Source organism: Cololabis saira, chromosome 9 (genome assembly GCF_033807715.1).
Source record: "Cololabis saira isolate AMF1-May2022 chromosome 9, fColSai1.1, whole genome shotgun sequence".
NCBI classification, from domain to species: domain Eukaryota; kingdom Metazoa; phylum Chordata; class Actinopteri; order Beloniformes; family Belonidae; genus Cololabis; species Cololabis saira.
In genome coordinates, this window is record NC_084595.1 from 3,688,022 (window position 1) to 3,713,279 (window position 25,258).

Here is a 25,258-nt window from a genome sequence, read left to right on the forward strand (position 1 = left end):
GACATTGAGGATGAAGATGTAGAGGAGATTGAGAACACATGCATTGAGAACACAGAAACAGAGGAAGAAGAGCCAGCAGAGAAAACAGTGGAGATGAGAGTAGACACAGGGAAGAAGCAGAAAACCAAGAGTGGAGCAGCCATCTACAGGTGCACTTTTAAAAGGGATGGGACAGCAGAATGGCCCTTCATCACTGTAGGCACAACCACCTCCTACTTTTGGTGCGCTATATGCAGACACGAGAACAGCTGTGCCCATCAAGGAAAGGCAGATGTCACAAGGCATATAAAAAGCAAAGCGCATCGTACCAAAGAACAGGCAGTACAGTCAACAGCCAGCATTGCACCATATTATGGCCCAGCCACTGTTGGTGGCATGACAGCTCAGGAAGTCAAGGTACTACATGCTATTCAGCTATTTGAATTGCACTTGCAGGTTATCAGCATAAATACATAGTAGTAAATGAAACGAATACCTTGTCTAATCTACTGTGCATTTCAACTGTTATTTTTTTTATTTTTGTATGTAATAGCCTTTTCTTTGGACATTGAGTCTGCTGCTAAGACATTCATTCAATCAAAAGACACTCAATGTTTTAGGAATGTTTTTTCTTTTTGCATGATTTGCTTTTTAATTACCACCATTCAGTTGCAGACAAGGAGAGCTGAGGTAAAGGTAACAGTGTCAATGGTGGAACACAATGTGCCATTTGCAGTAGCCGATCACTTCAGCCCATTGCTAAAAGAATGCTTCAAAGATTCCCCTACTGCACAGAACTTCAAGTCTGCTCGCACAAAAATGTCCTGCATAATAAATGAAGCAGTGGCTCCTCACTTTAGAAAGGAACTGGTCATGAAAATGAGGACCAATCCTTTCACGTTGATCACAGACGGATCAAATGATACAGGTAATTACATTTTCCACACTTTCCAGCACCCATTTTAGAACATATTCATTGGAGAACAGACACACACAATTTCAGTCTGTCTACCTTTAATCTCACATAAATGATATATTTATGTACTACGTATCGTTAAAGGACGTGAGAAGATGAACTCACTCACTGTGCGGTTGTATGACAGTGACCTCAGCAAAGTTGTCCACAGGTTCCTGGATATGTGCCCCACCACCGGGCCAAACTGCGGCACGGCTGAAGTTATCTATAAGAAGATGGATGAGGTCTTGCAGAAAAATGCCATACCATGGAGCAACTGTGTCAGCCTGTCTGTTGATAATGCTCCAGTCAATACAGGAGCAAGGAACTCCATCGCATTCAGAATTTATCAAGAACATGCCAGCATTTACATCCATGGGTGTCCTTGTCACATCATCCACAACACAGCCAAACAGGCTGGTCAAGCCTTTTTGGAGGTGAGTTGAATAATGTGTGCTTAAGACCTACCCTATCCGTAGCCTGTATCAAGTCAAACGGGTTGTTATGCTGTGCGGTGTCTTGAACCAATGACAACAATGTATTGTGACTAGCCTATAAATAATCATGTATTGCAGGTGTGTGGATTTGATCCAGAGGATCTCACTGTGGATGTTGGACTTTGATTTAAAGGAAGCACCAATCGTAAAGGTTACCTGACAGGTATGTATGTGCAGTCCCATGTAGTACAAATTAAATCCAGAAGGGCTTGATCAAATTGGCATTAAGATGTTCCATTCTTGTCATAGAATTCTGTGAGCTCCATGGAAGTGAATATATGGAAATGCTCATGCATGTTTCTGTTCGATGGTTGAGCCTGGAGAAGTGTTTGACTCGTATCCTGCAGCAGTATAAGCCACTGGCCAGCTACTTGAAGTCATTAAGTAGGTATCACATTTTCAATGATCCAAATGCATGGTTATTAGAATTTGTATCTATTGAGCTTACAGCTTGGTAACTGTGTGACTATGATGTTTGCTTTTCTGTCTGATAAACTGTTTAATCAATCACTGATATGATGAAGATATTTAAAGGATTGCTTTCAAGCTAGCTATTGTGGTTCTGAAATGACTCAACACAGTCTTATTCCCATCCCATACTGACATGTTGGTACATACAGCATTGTTAAGTACCTCTGAAGTTGATTTGTGTCTCTTGTAGGAGAAAAGTTGGTGATTGGCTTCACTACTCGAGCCACACTCAATAGGCTGCTTGAAGCAGGAGACATTACACCGCAGAAAGTGCAGACGTTTCAGCAAGCAGCAGTGGTGTTTCTGGAAAGGGCTGTGGAGTATGCCATCAAGAAACTCCCCATGAAAGAGCCTCTGTTGAAACATGCAATGTTTCTGGATGTCCAGCAGAGAGCAGAATGTGGCGTGGAAGATGCCTTTGTCGACAGGTTAGTGGCGGTATGAAGTAAAGTACATTTTATCCATAGTGCCAAATCCTAACACAAGTTATAGTATCTCAATATGCTTTACAAGTAGAGCAGGGTTAAGACCAGGCTGAGGTCACATTTTCTTGTTTGATGACCACATCTGAAAAACAACCTGTTTCAGTTACAATACTTTACCAGGTCAGTGCACATTGTGTTCTTTTTAGGTTTCCTGACCTGCTCCAATACAGCGGCCCTGAGGAGCGTGACCAGCTCTGCGAGGAGTTTCATGGACTACCAGTCCATGGAAATTGCCATGCCCGAAGACCCAGCCATGTTTGACTGTGAGGGCTTTTGGGGGAGCATGGCAACACTGAAGAACAAGGTAAGAATTATTCTGTACTCATGGGAATACCCATTGGCATAATCAATTCAATACTACACAAAAATACTTGAGAGTAATTAGGTTTCCTATGTACATTTTTCAAAGGTGACCGGTATGGGCAGATTTGTGAGGCTGTCACAAATCGCTAAGTTGGTCTTGGTCCTTCCACACTCAAATGCAGACGCTGAGAGAGTATTCTCTGTCGTCAGTCTGAATAAGACTAAGACACGCAACAGCTTGGCCCTCGAAGGAACACTGTCGTCAATCATGACAGTGAAGATGGCAAGTCTTGAGCCCCTGCTATAAATGGGAGCCCCCTGCCTCCATCATCACATTTTCCAAATCAGCGACCAACACAACAAAAAACATAACAGCTAAAGGATGGAGCATATGAAATATTGACAAATAAATCTATTTTTGTTGAAATTCTTGTTACCTTTCTAATTTCTGGTTAATTAAGATTAGCATTAGGAGGCCACACTGCAGGGGGAGCAGCTGGCATGGAGGTGAGGACATCACTCTTGGTTGTCGTTAAGAAAGTTGTCGTTTTTTTCCACCGCGGCTGAACGCATCATGACACTAACGTCTCACTCTTGTCATTTTCTGAAACTTGGCAGCCCTGCTTACAATGACAATGGATATGTTTCCATGTATTTCAGTCCTGATTACCTCCTGAATCTGAAAATTCAAGATTCAAGATCATTTCTGATCACATACATAGAAAGATAGACAGACACTTAACCAATGTGTTTTAATTTTCTCCAAATATTGTTCTATAAAGTATAAACCAAGTGTCAGATAACAGGCAGGAATGAAGCCCCCCCCCCCCATCCCAGCCATCCTCCCCATCTCTCTGCTGGACTAAATTAGGAGTATTACTGATGGCATTGATCCCAGCGAGGTGAAAGTGATCCCTGCTAAAGAGAAACCTCCCTAAATTAGGAGTATTATTGATGGCATTGATCCCAGCGAGGTGAAAGTGATCCCTGCTAAAGAGAAACCTCCCTGGAGATGCTGCACCGGTCAGAGCTGAAACAAGAGGCGAAGAGCTTGAACGCAGGTGGAAAACCAACTCACAGGTTCATTATGACGTTAGAAAGAGAGACTGAGCGGACCAGACTGGAATCAGGACAAAAACGGATTCAGGGAAAACCATGGACATTTTCTCTGAGTTGTTTTTAGACGACAAACCCCAGTTTCAGTTACTGGCTCAGGTCTTAACTCTTGTTTGAAGCTTCATTCACAGCGACATGAGTAAATAACATGGAGATAATAGTAAAAACACGAGCAGTTCAGCAGATAACGGACTGTGTAAGATATATTTCTATGTGGAATCTCTCTAAGGTTTAGTGGAGAACATTATTTGTGATGAGTTTTCCTGTTTTTCATTTCGGCACATTACTGATGTTCCCGTCTGAATTCTTGGGAAGAAAGTAAAACTTGGAGCAGGACTAGACAACCGTGGTCCCCGAGGTCGGCTGTCCAGATGTTCCACATGTTTCCTGCTTCAACACCCGGGTCCTAAAGTGTGGGTCATGATGAACAGACTGGTGCAGACCCGGGGATGGAGGCAGGACTGGGTGGGATCAGGTCTGTGAAAGCAGTGAAACATCTCAGCTACGCAGGACGGCGGCCCATGAAGAAGGAAACGCCTGTTTTTATCTCTTTTATCTCATTGGCTTTTCTTTTACCCCCCCAAACCAAAAAAAAACAAACTAATCTGTTTGGAGCAGGAAATGAAACAAAGTACTAACATAAATGTGTTTAAAAAGAAATACAAAAAATTATTTATAAACAGGTATATGGAAGAGGAAATGGGTTAACAGGGAGTGTGATAAACCAATAAAATAGGGAAAAATTGTATATTATACTTGCTTAAGATATGTTTAGATATTTATGTGGATATTTATGTAGTATATATTATATGTTGAGAGGGATAGTTATAATTATGTAATATATGTTATATATTTATTATGTATGTAGCATATATATATATATATATATATATATATATATATATATATATATATATATATATATATATATATGTACTTATAGGGATATTTATGTAGTTTATATAGTGTATATTTATATAGATTTATATATTATTTGTATTTTCTATATATTGATATAATATTTATGTAATATTTAGCTTTTCTATATACTCATATGGATAATTATGTAGTAATAGGCATGTTTTGTTCTATCGTGCTATCGTGCTATCACATAAGTAAAACTGGAAGTAGCCTACTGGATGTTGGGGAAAAAAGAAGCAGGAAACAAACATTTATTTATTATTGATTATTATTGTTTTGTTTAGTATTCACTTCTGTTTCATGTTCGAAATAAAAATTCAATTCAATTCAATTCAAGTGTCTGTCTGCCTTTTAATTAAGCTATTGGAATAAATGAATGCATTTCCAGCGTTTATCCAGCAGATGGAGCCAGAGGAAGTTTACCTTTAGTGTAATTTACCTTCTGTTCTCTACTCAACCTATCGCAGTCCACTAGTCCCACAGCCACACTCTTCCACTAATATCTATACCTTATACAAAAGAAATAAAAATAGAACAAAACAAAAACAAAACTTATAAGAATAAAAAAGACTTTATCCAGACGTAAACCAAACTTTTACCTTGAATCTCCCAGTTTACTCATCCAATAATCAACTTATCCCTAGACTTAAGATATAACCACAGATTTTTAAAGTTGCAGTTATTAAATCTTTACTTGAAAACCTTCTCTTGACCCAGATATTTTATCTAATTATAAATTTGATTTTGAACCTCCCATTTGTATCTAAAATTCCAGTTATGTGACCAATTATATAGAAATGTATATATATATATAGACAGACATACATATAATAATAATATTAATGTTAATAATATTAATACTGATTATTATTATTATTATTATTATTATTATTATTATTATTATTATTCAATATTATTATATAAATTGTATATGTTTAACATGCCTTTAGGACACACAACAATATAAATGCAATAAAAGGGGGGGGAGAAGTTACATGCACGTAAACGGCGCATGCGCATGTAATTCCCCGCTCTGCCACCAGAGGGCAGCGGCGGAACACAGAATAAAGGAATCACTTTTCCTAAAACTTAAATACTAATAATCAGAGGTGTATAAAGTACTTGAAAAAAGTAACTAAGTAAAATTCGAAATACCATAACTGAAAAAGACTTTGGTAAAAGTTAAAGTCACCCATAAGAAAATTACTGGAGTAAAAGTCTTAAAGGGGACCTATTATGGCATTTAATGTATATTTTAAACAGGCCTTGAATGTCTTAAAAACAGTCTAAAGCTTGTTTTTTCTACATAAAACAGAAATTCAGCCTGTGGGCCATGTCTCTAGTTTTACCGCTTCTAACCTCATTATCTGTGAGTGATTCTGAGAGGCGGGGGGTATGGGGGTATTATTGTTCCAATATTATTTGTGTGTGCGTATCTCAATCTGTGTGTGCGTAAAAAGATTTGTGTGTCTGTATTCAGATTTGTGTGTGCGTAAAAAGATTCGTGTGTCTGTATTCAGATTTGTGTGTGCGTAAAAAGATTCGTGTGTCTGTATTCAGATTTGTGTGTGCGTAAAAAAGATTTGTGTGTCCGTATTCACATTTGTGTGTGTGTAAAAAGATTTGTGTGTCTGTATTCACATTTATGTGTGCGCAAAAATCAGCCGGGAGCTCTCGATTGGCTGTCTTTGCACACGTGGATTTTGACACACTTCTGCCGCGGCAAATCTGTAAAAAGATCTGTGTGTAAAACGATTCGTCTGTCCGTAACTTTTCCTTTGCCCTGAGCTCGGACTCACAGGCTCTCGCCAGGCTACAGTAGCAATGCAGCCTTCATATCACCCCACTAGTCGGCGCGTAGCTCTCAGTCAGTACTTTACCTGCAGCAGTTCCATCGGGGTTTTGAACATATTAGACATCGTTTGGACTTTTAAACTGCATGCAAACACCTGAACCCCATCTACTTCGGACCTATGTCGGACATTTAGTAATCGGGTTGCATATGGAGTAAGATAACTTCCAAAAAGATGTGTCCATGTTATAACTATTCGTATTCGTAATGATAAACATTTGTGTGTAAATAAAAAAGTTGTACCCAAAATTCTGCTGTCACGCACATGAGTCTGATAAATTATTAGGGTTAGGATTGTTTTTATATGAGTAAGAAATTAGGTAGGAAATTGACCTTTTACGTCTCATTTATTCATTCACACGCACTAATATATTTGGGAAACAGTTAGGCACCAAATATAATATATTTAATTTTCTCAGATGGCAAAAATAAGAACTTTATTGATCCCACATAGGAGTAATTCATGTTATACCAGCTATAGAGAACAAGGTAGTGCCGAAAAACAATATATAGCCTATCCCCCCTCACAAAAATAAGAAAAATATATTTTCTCATCAACAAAGCATATTTTACATAAACATATTTAAAAATTTTCAAGTAACAAAACAACATATTTGAACAATTCTTCAGATTTTTTCAGTTCTTTTATTGTCTGAAAAATGGTTCAAATGTGTTATTTTGTTATTTGAAAAAATTTAAATTTGTTTTGTTGTTGAGAAAATATGTTTCTCTATTCTTATTTTTGTGAGGGGGATAGACTATTGTTTTTTTCAGCACTATCTTGTTCTCTATAGCTGATATAACATGAATTACTCCTATGTGGGATCAATAAAGTTCTTATTTTTGCCATCTGAGAAAATAAATAAAAAATAAAAAATAAATAAAAATATTATATTTGGTGCCTAACTGTTTCCCAAGTATATTAGTGTATGTGTGAATGAATAAATGAGACTTAAAAGGTCAATTTCTTACCTAATTTCTTACTCATATAAAAACAATCCTAACCCTAATAATTTATCAGACTCATGTGCGTGACAGCAGAATTTTGGGTACAACTTTTTTATTTACATACAAATGTTTATCATTACGAATACGAATAGTTATAACATGGACACATCTTTTTGGAAGTTATCTTACTCCATATACAACCCGATTACTAAATGTCCGACATAGGTCCGAAGTAGATGGGGTTCAGGTGTTTGCATGCAGTTTAAAAGTCCAAACAAGGTCTAATATGATCAGAAACCCGATTGAACTGCTGTAGGTAAACGTACTGACTGAGAGCTACGCGCCGACTAGTGGGGTGAAGGCTGTACTGTAGCCTGGCGTGAGCCTGTGAGTCCGAGCTCAGGGCAAACGAAAAGTTACGGACAGACGAATCGTTTTACACACAGATCTTTTTACAGATTTGCCGCGGCAGAAGTGTGTCAAAATCCACGTGTGCAAAGACAGCCAATCGAGAGCTCCCGGCTGATTTTTGCGCACACATAAATGTGAATACAGACACACAAATCTTTTTACACACACACAAATGTGAATACGGACACACAAATCTTTTTTACGCACACACAAATCTGAATACAGACACACGAATCTTTTTACGCACACACAAATCTGAATACAGACACACGAATCTTTTTACGCACACACAAATCTGAATACAGACACACAAATCTTTTTACGCACACACAGATTGAGATACGCACACACAAATAATATTGGAACAATAATACCCCCATAGGGGGGGTTATGATAATGAGGTTCTGTGCTGATTGGCTGCTTGAATGACGTGTAGCAGGGGAGGGAACAAAGCCTCGCTCTGGGCAGAAGAGCCGGCTGCATGTCCCATGCCAGGGAGCTTCTGCGACAAAATAAATTCCATTTCTTTATTTTTTTTGTATTGGACTGTCCTAACTGGCCGCGAGTTTAACGGTTTCAGTGTGGACAGAGAGCGTCCGATGTCACGCAGCTCGACGCGATAGTCGGACGCTCTCATGCATTTATGACACGGTGTAAACGGATCTTAAGCCTGAATTACGGTTCTGCGTTAAATCGACGCGTACCCTACGCCGTAGGCTCTGCGTTGGTGAAACACGGAACCATAAATCAGCCTTTAGTCACCTGAAGAGGGAACGGGTCACCTAGTCTTCACACTAATTCAGCTAAATACTTAGCCCATGCAAAGATCATACTCATAGACAAATATAAATAACATTAAAAAATAACGTCACTTACCGCTAACTCGTGTGCAGTTGCCGGGTCCGTACTGTGGGCACTGATCCTGAGGATGAGGGTAAGTGTCGATGCAAAACCTCATTTTTACTGTCCCCTCGCTGTTCAAACAGCCACCGCTTCTAAACAATGGCTGAAGCTCCGGCCGGCGTAGAGAGTTAGTTGTGGGCGTGGTTTCAGCAGTGGAGGAGACCGAGGGCGTGGTTTGCATTTTGCTTATGTAACGAAAATGCACAAATCTAAACGGCCCATAGAAACCACATGACACTGGAAGATTCAGCAAGGCGGGTGTACAGACCTTGCAGATTTTCATGGGATTTAATCTTCCCTGTGTTGGCAGGGTGAGGGGAGACCACTTTGTTAAAACAAGAAAAAACGTGTTTTTCATAATAGGTCCCCTTTAAGTCTTACATTAATTTATTTAAGTATCTTGTGAAAAAATATACTCAATTATCAAAAGTAAAAGTACAAGTATTTTATAGTACGCATGAAAAGAAGCAACACAACCAAAAATGATCCTTCCCTTGTTTTTTTATTTCCCTTTCAGGTGAATGAAATGTGGTATAGAATAAACACCAAAAATAAACTGTCTTGCAAAATATACTGTAATTATATTTTTGAACTTTTAAATGTAGTGAAGTAAAAGTAAAAGTCCTGATTAAAAAACTTTTTTTTCTGAGACGGCAAGAGTCAGTTCCACTTTTTTTGTTGTTGTTGTATTTTTAGGGCCTGAGCACTGACAGTGCAAAGGCCGTGTTGCGGCTTTCCTGTACTTTGCTTGACGCGCTGCTGCTGACAGAGAAGCACGCTGAGTCCGAGATAAGTTTAATGGCGTTTAATGACAAAACTCAGCCACAACGGCCTTCCGATTACATGCTTATTAGTTTTTAAATGTGTACACTGCAAAGTGTTATCGGGGTGATCAGTAAAAGGCAGTCAACAAAATATACGGCTACCCAACTCTCCTCTCTCCCAGACAGTGCAGGTGATTGGATACTTATATAACCTACGGTGATGACCCACGTGACCCAAACTTCCTTCATCACGTGGCAACCAGATCAAACAAATGAAACAGGAATAATCAAGATATGGCTCCTACACACCAGCCCCTAATTATTGAACTAATTTAAATAATTAATGACATAATAAGACAATAATTTTAACATTAAAGCTCAAAATGTCCAACCCATAATCCACACACGAATCTTCTTTCTTCTTGAATCATATGACTCAAAGTCCACAGTCTCAATGGTCAAAGTCAAAGAGTCCAAAGGAAAGAAGAAAAATAAAAAAAAAGTCACAACTGAAGCCGGTACATCCTCAGATGGCTTCAGCCTCCTGCAGCAGGCAAACCTTTGTGATTGGCCGATCCAGGCAGCTACTCCGGGTTTTAATCCGCACCTGACGGACGAATCCTCTTCGGTCTGGGAAGGTCTGTATCACTCGTCCCACAGGCCACGAGCTATGAGGTGCTGTCCTCTTAAAATCCTTCATCTGCTCATCCACAGATGACTCCTGTTGTTCCTGGTTGATGTCCGACTGTGCCAAGGTCAGATGTAACTGTCTTCTCTTCCTCACACAGGACATAAGCCAGCTTTTAATCCTCAACAGCCATGCCACAGATTTCTTTAAACTCATCCAAGAAGAAAAGTACTCAATCAGGTGAGTTACAGGTTCTTCCCTAGCCTGGACAACATTCACTGAAACAAGTCTTTTGACTTCAGGGTCATCAAGTGAAAGGTGATGGAGGTCATCCGGGTAAACAGGCCATTCACTCTCGGGGCGAGACAGAAAGTCAGGCCCTGACACCCATGCAGTATCTGCGATGAACACATTGACCTTTACTCCCCTGGAGGCTATATCGGCTGGATTACTGCTGGTGTCCACATACCTCCATTGAGCAAAACAGGAAACTTTGAGTATTTGAGCAACCCGGTTTACAACAAAGACTTTAAACCGGGAGGTTTCGTTCCCAATGTACTTCAAAACCGATGTGCTGTCTGTCCAGAACACAGAGTTCAAAAGATCCATCTGTAACTCTTTCCTCCACAACATGTCAGTGCGGCTGGCCAGAGTTGCCGCGATAAGCTCCATCCTGGGGATTGTGACACATTTCAAAGGAGCTACTCAAGCCTTTCCCATCACAAAAGCACTGTGTACTTCCCTGTTCCTGGATTTTCGACAGCAGGTAAGTCACTGTTCCATATCCATGGTCACTTGTGTCACAGAAATGATGCAACTGAGCTGAAGTAACTTCTCCAAAGCCTGTTGGCTTCACACATCTGCTGACTTCAAAGTTGTTCAAAAGATGCAGCTGCTGCAACCATTCCTTAGAGACTGACTCGGGTTCAGTATCATCCCAGCCTAAGCCTCTCCTGCAGAGGTCTCTCAGGATCTTCTTCGCTGTTAAAACTACAGGGCTCAGCATTCCAAGGGGATCGTAGATGGAGCTAACAGTTGAGAGGATTCCTCTTCTGGTGAGTGGTCTATCATTAAGCACTATTTTGAACTTAAAGGAGTCGGATTTAATGCTCCAATCCAAGCCCAGCACTCTCTCTACAGATAACAAATCCATGTCCAATCCTTCAATACCTTTTGCTCTGTGACTCTCTGGGATGACTTCCAGCACTCCAGATCTTTTACCCAACCACTTTGTCAGGGAGAATCCACCTTTGGAGCACAAAGAGACCAGGGGCCTTATGTACTAAGAGTGCGGCGCACAAAAAACGTGCGTACGCCACTTTCAACGCTCACGGTCGGATGTACAAAGAATGACGTGAACGTAGAAAGCTGCGGTCCGTCAGTCACACATTAAGGCTGTTGAACGCACTTTTCTGAGGTTCTGTCCGTTGGCGACACTCACTGGTGATGCAGTGAAGTGCAGAATATGAGGAAACTTAACATAAGTTCACGACCACGTGAAGGACATGACAGTCATCACCAGATAAGTTACACAAGAGTGGAGCTGCAACAATCTCACAATCAACCACATGATCTGAACAAACAACTAAAGGAGCTCAACGATGGAACCCGCAAATCCTGATGGAGCTTTGGCTCCGTTAGAGGAACCTGCTGATGGCAGGATCGGAGCGAGTCCTCAGGCACCACCGATCTGCTGGTCCAGGACTAAGACTGGACCATCAGCTGGTTCAGGTACCAAGAGGATCCTCCTGGATCTCTGCCCTGAACTGGACCAGCTGCTCCGGTTCAGACCAACATGATGCTTCAGCTGGAGCTGCTGACAGGTCGAACATCTGTCTGTCGTCATGACGACCGTATGGGAGGACTACTGGAGATAAAAGCCCGACCCTAAACATCCCATAACTGTGTCTGGACAGAAATACATTTGTGGCAGGGTGGAGGAGCTGCAGCCACTCAGGTTGATTGGGGCACAGGTGGCCCCAATCAACCTCTCCACCCTGCCTGCCTTCATAAGGCATGGCTGCAGAGCAGCAAGAGGTCTCTCGTCTGCTGCTGGAGCTGCTGAGCTGTCTGGTGCTGTGTTTGTGCACGTGTGGTAAATAAAACAGTTCTGCACTGAAACTCCGTGTCCTCTCTGTCCTGTCGGTCGGGCCCCGTAGCACTAGCCTTGCTACAACATTAAAATTAATTTTGCAGCAAAAACCGGTGTTGTGCCAAAAAGTGATTGTCTGCCAGAATCTGATTTCTTCTGATTTGTGGCCGCGGGAGCGCGCACAGCAGCCCGCTGAGCGAGAGCGCTACAACGTCAGATTTCAGATTATGAAGCTCAAGAATGAGATCAAGTCATATTTAGGCAGAAACAACCTTTCATTAACTGTATTTGGCCTTCAATCAATTTTTGGCAGGTAAAAAGACCCATTTTCAGGGGAGAAATCAGACTCTGGCAGGCAATCACTTTTTGCGGATGAAACACTCGAGTTACAGCAATTTCGCTCTTTATTTCTCACGTTTGCACCTCGATAATCCCGTCGGCACAAATTGTCGGCACAAGAACACCATAATGTAGGTGTCAAAGTGAATCCCAGAAGGGCCGGTGTCCTGCATGTTTTAGATGTTTCACTGCTTTAACACACCTGATTCTAATTAACCATCGTCACCAACTTGTCACCAAAGTCTGGATAGTTCTGTTGATGACACAGTCACTTGTATCATGGTGCAATGAAGCAGGGAAACATCTAAAACCTGCAGGAACACCGGTCCTCTCGGACTGGAGTCCGACACCCAGCTCAGAGCCGATGTTTTCTTTTTTTATTTGTTTTACCTGTTTTTGCACATATGAGCAGTTTTTAATGGATAATTATCTTCATTATCATATTCAAACATATATTTGAGGGAGGAGACAAGGCGGAGTGTTGTGCTCCCGCATGTGCGCTCAAATCCACGCTGATTGGGATGTACAGAGAAACCTATGTGGATTTGGGCGTACGCACAGCTTTGTACATATGAATTTTTGCGGTCTTGTTAATTCCACGCACGGATTCACGTTGAAATCCACGCACTCTTAGTACATGAGGCCCCAGGTTCCTGTAAAGTGACACCGCTTCCTTCTCTGTTGCCACCGACACGAGGCAATCATCTACATAAAAACAGTGCAACAGCTCATCAACTGTTTCCTTACTGTAGCAATGCCCGTGGTCCTCTGCACACTTTCTGAGAGCGAAGTTAGCACAACTGGGAGATGATGTTGCTCCAAACAGATGCACCTTCATCCGATACCCAGCAGGTAGTTGCTGAATATCCCCCTTAGGCCACCAGAGGAACCTTAAGAGGTCTCTGTCATGAGGAGGGACCTGGACCTGGTGGAACATAGCTTCAATGTCAGCCATGATCACAACTGGTTCCTTCCTAAACCTGGTCACCACTCCAATCAGAGAGCTATTAAGATCAGGGCCCTGTAGAAGTTCAGCATTCAGAGATGTTCCTTGACATCTTGCTCCACAGTCAAACACAACTCTGATCTTTCTTTTGGTGGGATGGCAAACTCTGTGGTGTGGTATGTACCATACTTTTCCATCACCACGGTTCAGCTCCTCTTCTGGCACCTTCTCAGCATAGCCCTTAGCCAGAAGGTTGTTTATAAAGGTGTTATATTCAGTGTGGAACGCTGAGTCCTTCTGAAACCTTCTTTTCAAATGACACAAACGTTGCTCAACCACTCTCTTGTTATTTGGCATGCTGATATCAATGTTCCTTAAAGGTAAAGCAATCTGATAATGCCCCTCCACCTGTTTTGCTGAGTTGGTGACAAACTTCAGGAACCTTTCATCTTCCTTTGACATTCCCGGTTGCTCATCAATGCTACTTTCAGGGAAGTAATTCTTAAACTGTTGCTGACAGAGGTCGTCCAGGTTCACAACTGAAACTCTGTTGACAGTTACTTGTGGATGCTCCCAGCTAACAGTCTCTCCACTGTTTCCTGTCAGTGGACCATTAACAGTCCAGCCCAGCAAGGTTCCGATGGCATATGGTCCATCATCCACACTACACACCACTTCCAGTGGTTCCAGCGCTTTGGGAACATTGGTTCCAATCAGTAGCTCTATTCCTGCATCAATCTGAGGTAAGTGAATATGTTTCAGATGTGGCCAAATCCTCAATATCCCTTTCAGTTGGAATATTTTCTCTGTGTACAGGCATGGACTCTTGTGTGTAAGCTCTTGGTGGCTCGAAAAGATTGTCCCCCTCCAGTGCTGCGACCTCCAGCCCTGACACTATGTTACTGCTTACGACTTTCTCCTGGCCCATGGTTCGAAGGAGAATGCGTACCTTCCTCCCTGTGAGGTGGAGCTTGTGCATTAAGCTTTCAGTGCAGAAGACAGCAGTACTCCCCTGGTCCAGGAAAGCGTAAGTGATGACAGTTTTGGTTCCTTTGTTGGATTTGACCTGGACCGGCACAATGGGCAGTTTGCAGTCCTGGGGTCGGATTCTCCAATATCTTCTTAAGAAAATCTTAAGAAATGTCTTAAGATCTAAAATTAAGAAGTTCGTAAGAAAGTTCTTAAGTGCAATTCCTCAATATTTTCTTAAGAACCGTCTTAAGAACTGCCATAACTTACGAATTTCTTAATTTTCCTACTTAAGAACTTCTTAAAATACGTCATCGCATCGCACGCGCCAACAAACAACATTTATACAGGTAGTTTGGGTCTTAACCGTCAGTCACTCACTAACCATGGAGAAGGAGAAAAAGAGATGCAGGAACTTTTCAAGGCAGGAGCTTGAGGTTATGGTGGATGAAATTAATGGGCGAAAAAAATTACTATTGGGGAAAATTAATAATATGGGGATAACAGCAGAAAATAAGACAAGAGGGTGGGCCAAAGTTGCTGAAGCTGTGTCCGCGGTGGGGGGGGGCCCGCGGGACGGCCCAGGGGTGAAGAAGAAGTGGGCGGACTTCAAGTCGGAGGTAAAAAAGAAAGGAGCGGAGCGGAAAAGGTTAATCAACAAGACAGGCGGAGCTGAAAGAGTGTATGGAAAAATATTTGTTTCACCTAGTGTGTGTGTGTGTGTGTGTGTGTGTGTGTGTGTGTGTGTGTGTGTGTGTGTGTGTGTGTGTGTGTGTGAAGGATGAAATGTGTAGGAACCTTGTGTGAAGACTGTAGATGGAAATTACATATTTTATAATATTGTCTTAATTGTTTTTGTTCTTTGTACTTCTTTTTACAGACCATAGAGGATAACCTCCTGGCAAACATTTTGCCTAGCGCCCTATTCTTCCAGCTCCCTCCAGCAAGGACCAAGTCTGACACTGCTGAGATGGTGATGCTGCAGAGAGAATTGGTGAAAGAGGTTACAGCAATAAGGAAGATCCAGGAGGAGCTGCTGTGTGTGAAAAAAATGAAATTAAAAATTGCTCAGGAGAAACTTGAGATGAAAAAGAAAGAAAGAAAGGAAATTAATAAAAAAAATTTTCTTGTAACAAATGAAATGTTTTGGAAAAAGTCGTTTTTTGTAACAATTTTTTTATTGAATATTAAATAATTTATTTGATTGTATAATAAGGTCTGAATTTATATTCTTTGAAATATTACTATGGTATAATATTACTATGCTAACTACAACATTTTTTATACTGCTAACAAATCAAATGGGATAGTTATATACATTGTGATTTTACATTTTGTGTAGTAGATTTTTCTTTAATTTGCTTGGGTGAACCTCCTTCTAATGAGGTCATTCCTAGCTTGGATGCCAGTCTCGCATGGGGCAGGGTGGTCATGTCCATCTTCCTCAGGGTGGTCGTCAGGGATGTTGGGTACTGGCAGGCGATACATCTGGCAGATGTTGTGTAGTATGAATGCTGAGGTGATGATCTTACAGGCTTTTTCAGGTGTGTACTGCAGCACTCCTCCAGAACGGTCGATGCACCTGAAGCGAGACTTCACTACACCGATGCATCGCTCCACAATATTGCGGGTCTTTGTTTGTGCACTTGTGTAGCGCCTCTCTGCCAGTGTTCCTGGGTGAAGGAGTGGTGTCATCAGCCAGGGTCGAAGGCCATAGCCACTATCACCTGTGTCATAGAGACCATCATTACTTTATTAGGAAGCTTATTTAGATGTGGAAATATACATATGTTTTTAACATTCTTATAACTTTCTTACCTAACAACCAGCCATCTGGCATTTCTCCATCGCTGAATTTTATGCCTATTCCCGAATTCATCAGGATGAAGGAATCATGGGTTTGTCCTGGCCACTTAGCTACAAGGTTAGTGACGCGCAGTGTTGCATCACAGATGACTTGCACATTTATTGAATGGTAGCTTTTTCTGTTGACATAGATATCCTCCTCATCCTTAGGTGCCTATTTAAAAAATATTTTTTTTAAAGTTTGTTATTCAAAAAATACAGAAGGGAACTTTAAAGGTGTTTTCAGTGATATTTGTTCATATGAGTGCTAAATAGCTCTATAATTCTCCATTATTTAATACAGTTGTAAATAGTAAGAGAAATGCTCTTGCGGGTGAGTGGTCACAAACGCAAAATAATCTCTCTTGCAATGTACCCAAACACCCGAAAACATAATCTCTGGAAAGAGACTGGAAGGTCTGATTGGGTAACGTATTGCGTCACGCATCGCGTCACTTCCTGGTGTTTGCGGTCTGTGCTGCTGCACGGCGTGCAAGCTCAGATCTCTCCCGACTTTTTATCTAAAAACTTAGACTGTTTTCTGGTAAAATAGCACTATATCTGGTACATTACTGTCTTTATTTCAACACTCGCTCATTTTCTCTTCCGTAACTTTCACTGTCACCAATCACCGATACATTTTCTGTCCGTTAGCCTCCGTTAGCATCTTAGCATGGCCTCTCCGGCTCCAACCGCTTCACCTCTTTCCTGCTCAGTGTGTGAAATGTTTAGTTATTCCTCTGCCTCCTTTAGTGAAGACGGTAAGTGCTTAAAGTGTAGCTTATTTGCAGGGCTGGAGGCGAGGCTCAGTCAGTTAGAGGTCCGGTTCGGCCAACTAGACCATAGTCCGATAGGCTCCTCTGCGGACCGGCCCGTAGCAGCTGAGCGTAACCGCTCCCCTGCAGCTCCCCGGCAGCCGGCCAGGCAGGGCAGCTGGGTGACGGTTCGGAGGAAGGGTAGTTCTAAAGGGCTCACAGAACACCACCACCCGCTTCATGTGTCTAACCGTTTTTCCCCACTCAGCGACACATCTGTTGAGAAATCGACCCTGGTGATAGGTGATAGGTTTTTCTGGCCCCCCTCCCCCAATCTGACCAGCGATGACATGTTTAGTCGCATGCTCTCTTGACTTTATTGACAACTGGGAGACATTCTGGGGAAAGCCCGGTCTGATTAGAAGGGACGGCATTCATCCCACCCGGGATGGTGCAGCTCTTATGTCTAGAAATCTGGCCAATGTTATTAGACACTCCCCCTGACAATGCAGGGTCCAGGCCAGGATGCAGAGCTGTAGTTTAACACACTTCTCTGCTGCTTCTCGAGGACCAACGCCTGCCAACAAAACTGTAGGATTGCATTATGTAATTAGCGACTCTAAAACTGTAGGATTACATGATATTGGCGACTCTGGCCAGGTACCTAGCAAAATAGAAGTGGTTGCAGTACCCCACCCTCCAAAAGTTCACCAGGTGCAGCGTTATAGAGGCGTTAACCAAGATAACCTTGTAAAAATTAAAACCAATGTACATTTGGTACCAATTACAGACCGAAAAATTAGATGCGGACTACTAAATATACGATCATTAAGCTCTAAGTCTCTGTTAGTAAATGATATAATTACAGAGAGCAGGAGTGATATTTTCTGCTTAACAGAAACATGGTTACAGGAGGAAGAGTATGTTAGTTTGAATGAATCAACTCCGCCCGGCTATTTTAATAATCACATTCCTAGAAGCACGGGCCGAGGCGGAGGAGTCGCAGCAATTTATAACTCCGGTCTCCAAACAAAAATTTAACCTAAGTGCAACTATAATACATTTGAAAGCCTCATGCTTGGTCTGAAATTTCCGAGCTGGAAATCAGAGAAGCCAGTTGTGTTAGTAGTAGTGTACCGGCTCCCTGCTGGTGCGTATCTGGAGTTTTTGTCTGAATTTTCAGATTTCCTTTCTGGATTATTGATCAGCACAGATAAATTCATCATAGTGGGTGATTTTAACATTCATATGGATGTTGAAAGCGATAATCTTAAATTAGCCTTCGATTCTCTTCTAGAATCAATGGGTATCTCACAAAAAGTGGATAAACCGACGCACTGTTTTAATCATACTCTCGATCTCGTTCTCACCTACGGTGTTGAAACTGATGGTCTGTTGGTGTCACCTGTAAACTCCCTTTTATCCGACTATTACTTAATAACGTTTGAATTTAATTTTGTTGATGTTGAAGTGCAAAATAGGAGGTATTATTTTAGCAGATGTTTGTCTGATGAAGTTATTGTTAAATTTAGGGAGGCCATTGCTTATCTTACGACAGTGCGAAATAGTGATGTAGTCGAGGCCAGTGACCTGGGTTCTACCTCTGCAGATGTTGATTTCCTTGCTAGTAACACTGCTGATTTGTTGCATTCAGCCTTAGATGAAGTTGCTCCTTTGAAAAGGAGGGTTTCTAGCCACAGGAGCTTAACTCCCTGGTATAATTCAGATATCCGCATGTTGAAACAAAACGTGCGTAAAATGGAAAGGAAGTGGTACTCTTGTAAGTCTGTAGACTCTTATCGTGAATGGAAAGATATTCTAATAGTATATAAAAAAGCCATTCGCAAAGCCAGAACAGCTTATTATTCAACGTTGATAGAGGATAACAAAAGTAACCCACATTTTCTGTTCAGCACTGTAGCCAGGCTGACAAAGAGTCACAACTCTGTTGAGCCGTGCATTCCTGCAGCTCTCAGTAGTGAGGACTTTATGAGCTTCTTTAACAGTAAAATCACGAGAATTAGAGAAGAAATCAACCAGCCAGTTGTGGGCGTTTCCTCAGCTTTAGCGACTTCCCTAGGCTCTGACTTGCCTCTAGACTGTTTTGATCCTATAGACCTCCCTGAGCTGACCTCACTCGTCAATAGAGCTAAGTCAACCACATGTATGTTAGACCCCATCCCGACTCGACTATTCAAACATATTTTTTCTCTTATTGGTACGACAATACTGGACCAAATTAACCTATCCCTAAGTTTAGGATATGTACCACAGGTTTTCAAAGTCGCAGTAATTAAACCTTTACTTAAAAAACCTTCTCTTGACCCAGACACCTTAGCTAATTATAGGCCAATTTCCAACCTTCCATTTGTATCTAAAATTCTGGAAAAGGCAGTTTCAAGCCAGTTATGTGACTATTTGTATAGAAATGATCTGTTTGAAGTCTTTCAGTCAGGGTTCAGAATGCATCATAGCACAGAGACAGCACTTGTTCGAGTCACGAATGACCTCCTTATGGCCTCAGATAAGGGATTAGTGTCCATACTGGTTCTACTGGACCTCAGTGCTGCTTTTGACACTATAGATCATGGCATTTTACTGCACAGGTTAGAGCATGTTGTTGGGATTAAAGGGACAGCTCTATGTTGGTTTAAATCATACCTATCTGACAGGTTCCAGTTTGTTCATGTACATGAGGTTTCTTCAGAACAGTCAAGGCTCTGTTACGGTGTTCCGCAGGGTTCAGTGCTAGGGCCAATCTTGTTCAGTTTGTACATGCAGCCGTTGGGAAGTATAATCCAGAATCACGGCATACACTTTCATTGTTATGCTGATGATACGCAGCTCTACTTGTCTATGAAGCCGGATGAAACAGAACCGTTAGTTAAACTTCAGGCATGTCTTAGGGACATCAAGGACTGGATGTCCAGAAATGTCCTGCTTCTAAATTCAGATAAAACAGAGGTTATCATTCTTGTGTTGTGCGTCTCGGGTAGCTTGGCTGATTAGTTATTCAAGGCTATTAATGAATATTATTAATAATTATTAATAATTAATAAAGTTGACTATTTATCAAATCATATTATCAAAATGATAATTCTCGGGGCACCACCACCGGGCCTTACTCCGATGGGATTCGATAACTAAAACAGCAGAAAATCAGTCTCATATGATTTTTGAATTATCCTGCAGAACAGCAAATCTTACAGAATAACAGTGAAGGCGTGATATCCGAACACTGGGCTCTGCTTAAACAAATCAACCTGTGACCAAATCTTGCATGAAATAACACAACCACTCATTAAGAATCAATCAGAATTTATTTACATACGGGTATCAAAAGGGATGTAAATAAATACCCGAATAAATCTGATGGCACACGACATTATTATAAAACCATTACCTAACAAGAAAAACAACAATCAATAAAATGAAACATAAACGTTAAATGCATGGAATGAAAAGAAAATAATTAAATTTAATAATAATAAAGATGATAAAGAACACAACAATGATAACGTACAGTAATACGCATACAGTAATCTCATTAAACATAAGTTCAGCTTTACACCGTTCTAACTGACTGATCGCCCACACGCCACCTCACGTCTCCTCTGGATTCTGGATCTGGGCTGCGGGCTCTGTCGGTGGTGACCGGGTTCCTGCCGGGGGTTCCCGGTGTCGGAGAGGTCCGGTTCAGCTTTGACCCCACCGCCGATCGCTTCCTGCGGGGATGCTCCGATAGCGAGCGGTCCCTCAGTCTCTGTCCTGCTCCTACTTCAAAAAGGAAAGGGCAACAGTTGCTGCAGCGGCGCCTCACGCCGGCTCTCTGGTCCTGACCGCGGCCTCAACACCGGCCTCGATGCGACGGGGGGGCCGGTTCCTCCCTCGGAACGTCGGCTCACGTCCCGTGTGTGCCGCCGGGCTGCGGGAGGGGTTCGCGGGTCCAAGGCTGGAGCTTCTACGGCGGGTTCTGGCGGAGCAGCCGTCCTGGACGCACGGTCCCTGGTGTGGGGAAAGTGCTCAAAGGAAGAAAGGAGTTAGCAGACAGAGAGTTGAGAGCGCCGCGCTCTGGTATCGGATTTTACGCCCGGCCTGTTAATGCAGGTCCGGAACGGCTCCCCCCCCACCCCAGGCTCTCGGGGAGTAGATGCGGCAGCGGCTGCACCGTCGGCAGGCACGTCTTGTCCACCCCAGGGAGTCTGTTCCTGGTCCCTTTGCGTTGTCTTTTCCTTTGTTCCTCCAGGTCTGGCAGGAACCCTGCTGGGTTTGTGGGGGCTATACTGCGCCTGACCCCCCTCCTAGGTGTCGTAAACCCCCGGGGAGTCTGTTCTAAGAGGCAGTACCAGTCATAAAAACTCTGGCCCCAGGACGAAACCAAAGTCTTGCTTTCACTTGTAATTCATAATCCTGAAATGTTCATACATTTGATAAGTTCAGAGTTCACATGGGCGACGCCCAACACTTGGTCCAGAGCATCTTAGGAAGGGATTAGATGGTGTTGCGATGGCTTCCAGTGCAACTGTGAGAAACCTTGGTGTTATTTTCGATCAGGATCTGTCGTTTAAACCATATGTCAATCAGGTTTGTAAAATAGCCTTTTTCCATCTCCGTAATATTGCAAAGATTAAGAAAATCAGATGCAGAAAAATGCAGTGATGCAGAAAAACTAGTTCATGCGTTTGTATCTTCTAGACTAGATTACTGTAATGTGTTGTTAGCAGGATGTCCAAGTAATTTGCTGAATAGGCTCCAGCTGATCCAAAATGCAGCAGCACGAGTACTGACAGGAATTAGCAGGACAGACCACGTCTCTCCAGTGTTAGCGTCGCTCCATTGGTTACCCGTAAAATTCAGAATCCAATTTAAAATGTTATTACTTGCGTATAAAGCCCAAAACGGCTTAGCTCCGCATTATTTGCAAGACCTGATAGTGCCTTATGTTCCTGTCAGAGCTCTCCGTTCTCAGAGTGCAGGTTTACTCGTAGTTCCTAGAGTATCTAAATGTAGATTTGGAGGGCGGGCGTTCTGCTATCAGGCACCACTACTATGGAACCAACTTCCAATCTGGGTTAAGGGGGCTGACACCACCTCCACCTTTAAAACTAAACTTAAAACATTTCTGTTTAGTAAAGCCTATAGTTAGTGTTTAGTAAACCTCTAGCTGGTGTTGGTAAATCTCTAGGTAGTGTAAACTTTAGTGTGTCAGAGTCGCTCCTGTAGTTTCTTGTGCTGGCCCCCCCTTCTCCTCCCTTTTCTCTCTTTTGTCCATGTTGCAGCATCCTTTGCCGGACATCGGAACCTGCAGGTGGTCGTGGGTGGCTTGTAGCTTGCATTACGGAGCACAAGTCTTTCCCTGACCCTGCACCCCAACCTGGGACTTGCTGATTGGGCCGGAGCTTCGGGAGCTGCGTGCTGGCCTGCGGTCCCCTGGTCATCCCGTTGCTGCTTCCACCTGCCTGCTGTGCTGTTGCCGTCCCTGACCCACCAGTCTGGCCCTCGGCAGGAGGGTCCCCCCTTATGAGCCTGGTCCTGCTCAAGGTTTCTTCCCTCCTAAAGGGGAGTTTTTCCTTGCCATTGTTTGGCTTAATGTTTTTCTCCCACTAGGGGAGTTTTTACCTGCCATTGTTTATGTAATAACTGCTCGGGGGTCATGTTCTGGGTATGGGTCTCTGGAAAGCGTCTAGAGACAACTCTTGTTGTATTAGACGCTATATAAATAAAATTGAATTGAAAATTGAATTGAAAACATCTTTAAAATAAGGTACTGCCATGTAAACTTACTTTGATAGCAATATGGGTCCCGTCAACTACTCCTAACACATTGGGAAATCCTGCAATGTCAAAGACCTGCTGCTTGGTTTGAATGCATTTTGTTGCTGTTGCTGGAAACTTTATGAACTGCCTTGCTCTTGTGCTTAGTGCATTTGACACATCCCTGACCACACGACTGACAGAGGATTGACTCACTCCTACAGTGCCCCCTAACACCATCTGAAAAGTTCCAGAGGCAAAGAATCTCAAGGCAACCATTACTTGTAGTCCCACAGGAAGTGATGATGATCTCCTTGTACTCCTTTGCAACTCATCTTTCAAAATATCTGTAAGTTGCAAGATTGCCCTTCTAGGAAGCCTATACTGCCTCAGTAAAAATGATCCGGCAGTCTTACAGGATCCATTCTGTCCCTCATTGGTCTTGGTGGGTTTTCTTCCCTAACTGCTACCCAAAGTGCTTCAATCTATAAAACAAATGTGGGAAAACTAATGAGGGCAATAACAACTGATTATGTAAAGGAAATAAGATGACAACAACTTACAGTAATTTAACATTCTAATACATCCCTAGTAATAGTAAATGTTGTGTTGTATTTATTTTATGTGAAACTTTTTAAGAATGTCTGTCCAGATGCTGTGCCTGCGCCTGCGCACTTTATATGTTTATATGTTTCACGTGGGAAGTGGGAAACGACCTCTCGATCTCTGTATGTCTTGACATATAGTATTGACAATAAAGCTACTTTGACTTTGACTTTGACTAATTTAACATGTTAACTGTCAGTTAACTAACAGTTAAAGGGGACATATTATGGCATTTAATGTATATTTTAAAAGGCCTTGAATGTCTTAAAAACAATCTAAAGCTTGTTTTTTCGAATGTTTTGTGAATCCGGCCCCAGATTGAGCGACCACTGTCGTCAGGGACGCTGGGACATCACATTTCAAGATATGAGGGGGGTACAAGTGTTGGGAAAGATAATACCTAGTGAAATCCATCATGTTGTTCTGATATGCATTTGTAGTTATTTTATATGTATTAAGTAATAGGATAAATCAATACAAATAGAGTAATTCCATAAATGTATATAAAAAACAACATTTCCATTTCCCCCTGAAGTCGAGGTGTGGCGGCTGCCCCTGATCTAAATGACAATAACATTTCATTCAATACCATTCCACCACTGTTTATCGGTAATATTATAAGACAGTGTCCTTAAATGTTAAATGAATACTGAATTCAAACTTACACATTGACTGCAGCAACTTTCTCCCACGCCAATTATCTCCTTTGCTGCTGCAGCTGTTTTTTTTCTGAAATCTGCTCTCATACTCACCATACGCACGTATTAACACTTCTAACTCCAGTGGCGTGAAGTATGTGGATCTTCAGATACAAACTAATGTTTCCTCAAAGGGATTTTGTAAATTGAAATGTTAAAGTTTAAAAAAAAAAAAAGGTTTGTGGATCTTTTGTTGTCGCCGGTTGCCATGGTGAATCCTTGTATCAGCACTCTACTGATGATGGCTTTTTATTTTCTTCACGCACGCGCTTAACTCAAGGTTAACAAACTCAGAGTTGATTGAACTAACTCATATCAGCTGTTCTGGAACCCTGTTCTGGCTGTTCTGGAAATGAATGAAAAATGAGTAGGCCTACTTTAATAAATAAGGAAGGAAAAGTACAAGGGGTTCAGGATATAGAGAGTATTTGTGTTTTAGACACTGTTGAAATAAGGAGATTTCATTCTTAACAGCAGTCCATGAAGGGGGGATTTAACGTAGCAACACTTGTAAATATAGTATTTTGTAAGAATGATCACATTATTCACTAAAAATTCATTTTTTTTATTCTTAAGAATTAAACCAACTTGAATATTTTGAAAAGAGCAGAAATCAGTGTTGATGGATAATATTAAATCATGGAGAGACTTCCATCTGTCTGGAATGATCTCACATCCAAAAACAGCTGCTCTGTCGTTTCTACATTCGTTTAGCAAATAAAACAATTATCTACAACTAATTTAAATCTTTTGTTAAAGGGGACATATTATGGCATTTAATGTATATTTTAAACAGGCCTTGAATATCTTAAAAACAATCTAAAGCTTGTTTTTTCTACATAAATCAGAAATTCAGCCTGTGGGCCATGTCTCTAGTTTTACCGCTTCTAACCTCCTTTTCTGTGAGTGATTCTGAGGGGGCGGGGCTATGATAATGAGGCTCTGTGCTGATTGGCTGCCTGAATGACGTGTAGGAGGGGAGGAGAATAAGCCTCGCTCTGGCCAGAGCAGCCGGCTGCGT

At 41.9% G+C, this 25,258-nt stretch overlaps 1 protein-coding gene across 2 annotated transcripts; it reads right to left on the reverse strand.

Annotated features, from left to right (window-relative positions):
• Nucleotides 1–15,874: 15,874 nt before the first annotated feature.
• LOC133450888 (putative nuclease HARBI1) lies at nucleotides 15,875–16,593 on the reverse strand. Of its 2 annotated transcripts, none has more exons than XM_061729788.1 (2): nucleotides 16,398–16,593; nucleotides 15,875–16,252 (listed from the first exon to the last, which is right to left on the reverse strand). In XM_061729788.1, the coding sequence occupies exons 1-2, from the start codon at nucleotides 16,456–16,458 to the stop codon at nucleotides 15,933–15,935; spliced, it is 381 nt and encodes a 126-aa protein (XP_061585772.1). In that variant the 5' UTR covers nucleotides 16,459–16,593; the 3' UTR covers nucleotides 15,875–15,932. The 2 variants fall into 2 exon arrangements, with proteins under 2 accessions (XP_061585772.1, XP_061585771.1); XM_061729787.1 differs by having other exon boundaries at nucleotides 15,875–16,306.
• Between the last annotated feature and the right edge of the window lie 8,665 nt (nucleotides 16,594–25,258).

Excerpts from the sequence above, each read along its gene's own strand:
- LOC133450888 (XM_061729787.1), bottom strand. The coding sequence starts at position 16,458 with ATGAATTCGGGAATAGGCATAAAATTCAGCGATGGAGAAATGCCAGAT. Across the intron at positions 16,307-16,397 it reads GCCAGATGGCTGGTTGTTAG|GTGATAGTGGCTATGGCCTT; the intron begins GTAAGAAAGTTA and ends TCTATGACACAG.